Consider the following 8,990-nt stretch of genomic DNA (forward strand, 5'->3'; position numbering starts at 1 on the left):
CAATTGATTCTAAGTCCCAGAACTTACTCAAGAGTGGATTCAGACACTGCATTGACACATAGAAGCTGTGTGTATTTGTCCCATTGGGCTACTGGAAGTCCAAGAACCTGACAAAACCCACCCAAAAACGGATTCTTGGGCTACCAAACCTTCATGTAAACAAACTTGATTAGGAAGCATGAATTTCCAGTATGAGTCAACCCCCACCAAAATATCTACATTAATGTGCTGGTCGTGTAAGTAATCATCAACTAAAGGTAATGATTCGTATCCCTTGAGTTTGTCTTTGGGCACCCTGGGACGTATTAAAGGAACACATATGATATTAATTTCCACAGCCACTAAAGAATGAACAATTCCCTTACAATCTTCTAATCTCAAATCATACAAGTCACTCATATAGCTAAGAGAGGAATTATTACCAAAGGCAGAGTAACAAATGGGTCCAGATTTCAACCATGTAGGCTTAATCCTTTTAACCAAGGAGCTTGATACATAGGACCTGTCAGAGCCTGTGTCAAAAAGTACTGTCACCTGAACACTATTAGCTTTACCAGTACCAACTTTCACCTTGGCTGTCTGCAGAACACAGCACATGGAGTTCAAGGGTTCGTGGCCTTTCTGTGTATTGCATAGTGCAATTCCAACATGGTTTACTGAAGAAGGAGTTATACTGCTCTCAGAACTCACCGTTGCACCTTCCCCAGCTGGCTTAACTGAATCATTTCTAGAAGTGACACCAGTGCTAGTCACCTTCGGCTGATCTTTAAGACAAAAGAATGCGTTATGATTACCTCTACACTTACTACACATGTTTACACCCCTTGGAGATGTGTCCCCTAAAGCACAATTCCAAAGAGCGCACCTTTTCTTCTTGTTCAGCACGAGTAAGTTTACATACATTTAAGCACTTCTCACTTGGATGAGGCTTACCACAAAACGTACATCGGTTCATACCTGATGCTGAGGATGCAACAAGGGCAGAGGCTGTACCTGGGATTACTTTCCTCCTTTCAGATGCAATAGGGCCACTGCGTGTTTCCTCACTGCGGCAACCTTCCCTGTACAAGTCTGACCTCTCTCTCCGTTTTATTTCACTTTGGAGAAAAGTCATTAACCAATCAAGATCACCATGTCCTGAACCATCTCTGGACCACTCCATACGAATCTCCTGAGGAAGACGGGACAGTATAACAGGAGTCAAAACAACGCCATACTGGTCTCCCTTAACTCCCAAAGCTTCCAAACTGCGTACGTGAGAGTTAAGCTGGTCCTGCATCTTCCACAGCGAAGAAATGTACTTAGACCCCGACGACTTAACAAGCATGTCAATGTTCAACAGGGCTTGAATGTGTGCAAAGATGATGCGTTCAGGCTTCCCAAAGCGTTCCTTTAACATCTTACATGGTATGGGAAAGTTAGCAGCTGTAAGGGTTAGGCCTTGTAACACTCGCTTAGCCTCATCCTCAAGAGAAGAGTGTAGATAACCAAACTTGCTTATGGCAGGTATATTTGCTTCTCCCACTAAGGCTTCAAACTGTTCCCAGAATGATAGCCAGTCAAGCACATTACCACTGAACTTGGGTAACTCTATACGTGGTAATCTAATGTTACTCATCACTGACTCGTCCGCTCCACTATCACTGCGCGAGGATGTACCAGCGCGTGGCACTGTCTGGGCTAACGGCTCAGCTAACTTTTCTGCTGCCTGCACTCTAGAGTAGGGTTCTTCAAACTTTTTTCATCACGACCCAGTTTGATTTTCTGTGTTACCTTCACGACCCAGTATGTCCATTCTATCGTACCTTTCTCTTCATAAACTTGATATAAGTTATATTACACACACACACACACACACACACACACACACACACACACACACACACACACATCTATATAAAACTGGCTGTATTGAAAACATGTTAAGTTTACCTAAAAAAGTTATAAAAAATACGAAATCGGAGTAAAGTTGAGTACACTGCTGCAAGAAAGCAAGGAAAAATAGTCTGCACTTACGTGTTCAGTGTGACTGGTGTGCCTGCTTGTCTTTCGTTATCTTATTCCAGTCTGGCTTGCAGGAGGATAACGCCACACGCATGTCGGCTGTAGGATTGAGTCGATTTCTTTCTTTGCTTTTTAGTTTTGTCAAGGTTGAGAACCCAGCTTCACACAAGTATGTAGTTGTAAAGGGGATCAAAAGTAAAATACTTTTCTTACTTAGATGTGGAAATTCCTTGGAAACACTTATCCAGAATGATGACAGAGGTGATGACCGCATCCTGATTCTTAATGATGTATCACTTGTCAGATGAAGAAGTTCATTTTCTTCATCAGGTGTAAGGTTTAGCCCTATAACAGCTTCTGGTTTTTCAAATGCAAAAGGGTCCTTCACCCAATGGTTGTCTCTTATATTCTTAAGGTTTTCTTCAGGAAAATACTGTTCAAAACTGCTTGACAAAGAATGGAGGTGCAGCTGTATATCACATTTCAATTTCTTCATGGTTTCTTCACTGGTGTTATTATGTTCTTCAATATGCTGCAAAAGTGTTGGGAACATATAGTAAAGAGGTTGATCAACTGCAAGCCTTGCTTGCCACAGCATTATTGACTTCTTAAATGCTTCTACTTCCTCACAGTGTCGGAATACATCAGTTTCTTTCCCTTGCAGTTTTAGATTAAGCTCATTTAGCTTTGAGAAAATGTCTGATAAATATGAAAGTTTTAGAATCCACTCATCATTGCAAAACAAGCTTGCCATACTGGATTTTTTCTCGAGAAGAAAAATATGAATTTCCATTCTTAGCTCATAAACCCTTGTTAGAATTCTCCCGCGGGAGAGCCATCGAACTTCCGTATGGTACAAAAGGTGTGAATGATCAGCTCCCATCTCCAGGCACAAGAGTTCAAACAACCGACTGTTAAGTGCACTTCCTTTGATTGTGTTGATAACTTTCACAACGTCATTCAAAACACCTCTGAGATTGTCTGGGATACCTTTGGCAGCCAGCGCTTCACGGTGGATGAAACAATGTCTCCAAGTTACATCATTACCGGCTGCTTCTGATATTTTTGTCACAACACCGCTCTTTTTCCCAGTCATATTTGCTGCTCCATCGGTTGTAATTCCTTTGCAATTGGCCCAGTTCAGCTTGTATTTTCCAACTATGCAGTCATTCAGCACTCTGTATATCTCGAATCCTGATGAATGAGTAGGTAAGGTTAAGCAGCAAAGCATATCTTCCAAAAAGTCATCTTCATGTACGTATCTGACGTACACCAGGAGCACTGCACAGTTAGATATATCAGTACTTTCGTCCAGCTGAATAGCAAATTCTCCAGCAGTCTGTAGGTGTGACACCAGCTGAAGTTCCAAATTTTCTGCGATATCACTTATCCGCCGTGACACTGTTGTATCACTGATTGGGACATATTTGATCTTGTCTGCCGACTTTCCATCGAGCATCGTGCTCACTATATCCACGCAAGATGGGAGAATAAGTTTCTCACCACATGTGTATGGTACTTTCTCTTTTGCAATGCGATATGAAACTAAATATGATGCTAATTGTTTCTTGGGTGCTCCGACTAACTTTCCACCTCGCAACAGGAGCACCCAAGAAACATCTGAAGGAGAAGCATAACATAAACATCACAAGAGGAATGCTAGTAGATAAAACGGAGATCCTAACTACATGCCCAGACACCAGGCGTCTCCCCATCTTAGAAGCACTATATATAAAAGAGACAAACCCCACATTAAATCAACAATCCGAAGACCTACAAGCATTACCAAGCGCGCGTAGACCCAGCTTGGATAGCAGCCCAGCACAGCCCGCGACAGCCGTCAGCCAATCAGAGACCAGGACGCGCAGCGGGGTGACAAGCGTACCGGTATAAATACACCCTCGCAATCAGCTTGAGCCATTCTCTCCGACACCCTCAACACGGATAGACCTTCGCTACTGAAGAAGGGTCAAGGACCCGAAATCTCGATCTAGCGAAAATGACTAGCTTCGGCGAAGTCATACAGCCAATTAAAAAAGAATATAAGACAATCATAAGATATAAGGAAAATATCTTAAGAAAAATAATAAATGCTCAACTAGCTATCACATTCAATGAGATATATATATATATATATATATATATATATATATATATATATATATATATATATATATATATATATATATATATATATATATATAATACCATCAAAAACAAGTATTTTGAGCGTTTTTGAACTTGTGACGAACAAAAACGTCAAAATGCATGCAAAGTGCCCTAAATGGGGAAACGAAAGGACATTACGAGAGACATGTATTATAAGTGTTTTTCAGCAACTTAGGAGACAAAACGCTAAAACACATAAATAAAACTCTATATATGAAAACTGAATAACATTACCAAAAGCGTGGATTTTCAATGTATTTCAGTGTTAGATATCAAAACGGCAAAATGCATGCAAAGTACCCTTTACGGGAAAAAAAGAAACGACATTTCCAGAAACGTGTCTTTTGTGTGTGCATGAGCGTGTTAGGCACCAAAACGCTGAAGAGCATGTAAAGCACCCTGTATGGGAAAAGAAAACATTACCAAAAACATATATTTTGAGAGTTTTGAGGTTCTTAACTAACAAAACGCTAAAACGCACGGAAATACACCGTTCATGCAGAAACACATTAACTTTACCAAAAACGTTTGAGTGTTTCTGAGCTTGTTACATACAAAAACGCAAAAAAAAAGCATGGAAAATACCTTATATGGGGAAATAAAAGAACATTACGAGAAACATATATAAAGAGTGTTTTTTTTTTTTAGCTTCTTAGGTCTTAGGTACGCTAAAACGCATGAAAAGTATTTTATAAGGAGAAAGAGAAGAACTTCCAAAAAAAACGTGTATTTTTAATGTGCTTAACATTGTTTGGAACCAAAACGTGAAAATGCATGAAAAGCATCCTATATCGGGAAAGTAAATGAGATTTCAAGAAACTTTTTTTTTTTTTTTGGTGTTTATAAGCGTGATAGGCACCAAAACGATCGAAAAAAAAAAAAAAAAATTATATATATATATATATATATATATATATATATATATATATATATATATATATATATATATATATATATATATATATATATATATATATATAAAAGCACCTATGTGAGAAAACAAAACGTTACCAAAAACTTGTCTTTTCAGTGTATTTGAGTTACTTACGTACCAAAACACTAAAACGCATGCAAAACATCCTTAATGGAGAACCAGATCATCATTACCAAAAAAATGTATTTTTCAGTGTATTTCGCATTGTTAGGTATCTAAACGACAAAATGCATGGAAAGCACCCTATAGGAGGAAAATAAATAATGTTTACTGATCCATGTCTTTTTTTTCTATATTAAGCACCAAAGCGCTAAAAAAGCATGGAAAGCCCTTTATCGGAATAAAAAAAAAACATCATAAAAAACGTTGTCTTTTGAGTGTTTGTTTAACGTGTTAGACACGAAAAACGCTAAAAAGAATGGAAATAAGAGAATACAAAAAAACAAAACCATTACGAAATAAATGCCTTTTGAGTGTTCTTTGAACTTCTTACGTACCATAACGTTAAAACGCATGCAAAACAGCATGCAAAATTACCAGAAATGTGTCTTTTGATTGTTTTTGAGCATGTTAGGCACCAAAACGCTAAAAAAACATGGAAACCACCCAATGTGAGAAAAAAGTAAATATTGAGAAAAACGTGTCTGTTGAATGTTTTTGAACTTTTTACATACGAAAAAGGTAAAATCCATGGAAAACACCCTTTATAAATAAACAGAATAATATTACCAAAAAACAAGTATTTTGATTGCTTTTGAGCTTCTTATGTAGAAAACAACAAAATACATGCAAAGTACGCTTTATGGGGAATCGAAAAGACATAATGAGAAACGCTTATTATGATTGTTTTTAAGATTCTTTGATACCAAAACGCGAAAACGCATTAATAGCACTCTGTATGGAGAAACAGAACAACATTATAAAAATCTGTTTCGATTGTATTTCACATTGTTAGAAACCAAAACGTCAAATGTTTACAAAAAGATCATTATATGGAGAAATGAAGCGGCATTACTAGAAACGTGTCTTTTGAGTGTTTTTAAGCGTATTAAGGAAAAAAAGCTAAAAGACATATAAATCATCCCATATGGAGATACAAAACATCACAAAAAACGTGTCATTTGAGTGTTTTTGAACTTTTACGTACCAAAACGCTAAAATCGTATGCAAAACCTCATTTATGAAGAAAGAGAATAACATCACCAAAAATAAGTATTTTACATATTTTTTTTTATTTTGTTATGTAGAAAACCCTAAATGCATTCAAAGTACTCTAAATGGGAAACGAAAAAACATAACGAGAAATGTGTCTTATGAGTGTTTTTGAGCTTCTTAGTTACCAGATTGTGAAAAGGAGCTAAAAGCACACTATATGGAGAAACAGTACAACATTACTATAAAAGTGTATTTCGAGTGTTTTTAACATTGTTGGGTACCAAAACGCCATAATGTATTCGAATCCCCTTATACTCGTATTTCACACTGTTAGATACCAAAACGCCAAAATGAATGGAAAGCACCCTATATGTGGAAAAGAAACGACATGTATTTGTCTTTTGATTTTCTGAGTGTTAGCCATCAAAACGCTAAAAAAGCGTGGAAAGCACCCTATATGGGAAACAAAACAACATTACCAAAAACGTCTGTTTTTAGCGTTTTTGAGGTACATACATATCAAAACACTAAAATGCATGTAAAACACCTTTACAGGGAAATAAAATAACTTTACCAAAAACAAGTATTTTCAGTATTTTTGAGCTTTTTACGTAGAAAAACGAAAAAATGTTTGGGAAGTATCAGATAAGGGGAAACGAAAAGACATTACGAGGAAAGTGTACTGTGTATTTTGAGCTTCCTAGGTACCAAAACGGTAAAACGCATTAGTAGTACCCTATATGGAAAAACAGAACAACATTAACAAAAACGTGTATTCCGAGTGATTTTCAAATTGTTATGTAGCAATACGCCGAAATGCATCTGAAGCATTATCTGAAGCATATGTGGAAATGAAACGAAATTACAAGAAACGTATCTTTTATTTTATTTATTTTTTTTTAAGCGTTGAAGAAACCAAAACAGTAAACTCTGTGAAGATCACCCTATAAGGAAATATAAAACAACATTATGAAAAAAAAAAGTGTCCTTTGAGTGTTTTTAAACTTCTTTTTTTACCAAAACGCTAAAACGCATAGAAAACTCTTTTTATGGTGAAAAAATATTATTTCCAAAAACAAACATTTTGAGTGTTTTTTAACTTGTTACGTAAGAAAACACCAAAATGCATGGAAAGTACCCTATATCGGGAAACAAAAATACATTTAGAGAAACGAGTATTATGAGTCTTTTTCAGATTCTTAGATACCAAATCGCGGAAACACTTTAATAGATATTCATAGGGAGAAACAGAACAACATTAACAAGAACCTGTATTGTGAGTGTTTTCCAGATTGGTAGATACCATAACGCTAAAATGCATGGAAAGTCTTTTATATAGAAAAGGAAACGAAACTTCAAGTAACGTGTTGAGTTTTAATGAGCGTGCTTAGCACCAAAACGCTAAAAAGTATAGAAAGCACCTTATATGGAAAAACAAATCAATATTACCAAAAACGTCTCTTTACAGTGATTTGAGCTGCATAATTATGAGCATGTACCAAATCGCTAAAACGTATGAAAAACACTCTTTATAAATAAAATTACATTACCAAAAACAACTATTTTAAGTTATTTATTTATTTATTTATTTTTTTTTGTAGCCTGTTATTGACGAAAACGCTTAAAAGCATGGAAAGCACTTCATATGGGAAAACAAAACATTACAGCTACTTACGTACCAAAAAGCTAAAACGCACAGAAAATAACGTTTATAGGTTTCAAAACGGTAAAATGCACGAATAGAACTATATGAAGAAACAGCACATTACCAAAATTGTGTATTAGGAGTGTTTTTCACGTTGTTAGGTATCAAAACGCCAAAATACATGCCCCCCATCTGCTAACTCTGTACAAGGGCCTTATCCGTCCATGTGTGGAGTATGTTTCACATGACCGGGGGGGGGAGGGGTTCCACTCATACTGCTCTTCTAGACAGGGTGGAATCAAAAGCTTTTCGTCTCATCAACTCTCCTCTAACTGACTGTCTTCAGCCTCTCTCTCACCGCCGCAATGTTGCATCTCTATCTGTCTTCTACCGCTATTTTCATGCCAACTGCTCTTCTGATCTTGCTAACTGCATGCCTCCCCTCCTCCCGCGGCCTCGCTGCACAAGACTTTCTTCTTTCTCTCACCCCTATTCTGTCCACCTCTCTAACGCAAGAGTTAACCAGTATTCTCAATCATTCATCCCTTTCTCTGGTAAACTCTGGAACTTCCTGCCTGCTCCTGTATTTCCACCTTCCTATGACTTGAATTCCTTCAAGAGGGAGGTTTCAAGACACTTATCAATTTTTTGACTACTGCTTTGACTCTTTTATGGAACTGGCATTTCAGTGGGCATTTTTTTTAATGGATTTTTGTTGCCCTTGGCCAGTGTCCCTCCTACATGAAAAAAAAAAAAAAATATTGGGAAACGAAACGAAATTACAAGAAACGTATATTTTGAGTGTTTTGTGCATGTTAGAGACGAAAATGCTTTAAAGGACCTCATATGGGAACATAAAATATTACCAGAAACATCTCTTTTCAGTGTTTTTCTACTAACGTACCAAGACGTTAAAACGTATGCAAGACACCTTTTACGGAGAATGATATTACCAAAAAGAAGTATTTCGATTTTTTTTTTTAGCTTATGTACATTAACGCAAAAATGTATGGAAAGTACGTAACAGAAGTGAAGTAGAACATGAATCAATTCACTATATATCTCATCAGAAACACATAATCC

General features: G+C 36.8%; 1 protein-coding gene across 1 annotated transcript; it reads right to left on the minus strand.

Annotated features, from left to right (window-relative positions):
- Positions 1 to 1,942: 1,942 nt before the first annotated feature.
- On the minus strand, positions 1,943 to 3,549 carry LOC135107183 (protein FAM200A-like). The gene has a single exon (XM_064016859.1). It carries the CDS (start codon positions 3,461 to 3,463, stop codon positions 2,021 to 2,023), a length of 1,443 nt encoding a protein of 480 aa, XP_063872929.1. The 5' UTR covers positions 3,464 to 3,549; the 3' UTR covers positions 1,943 to 2,020.
- Between the last annotated feature and the right edge of the window lie 5,441 nt (positions 3,550 to 8,990).

Source organism: Scylla paramamosain, chromosome 15 (assembly GCF_035594125.1).
Source record: "Scylla paramamosain isolate STU-SP2022 chromosome 15, ASM3559412v1, whole genome shotgun sequence".
Taxonomy (NCBI): Eukaryota; Metazoa; Arthropoda; class Malacostraca; order Decapoda; family Portunidae; genus Scylla; species Scylla paramamosain.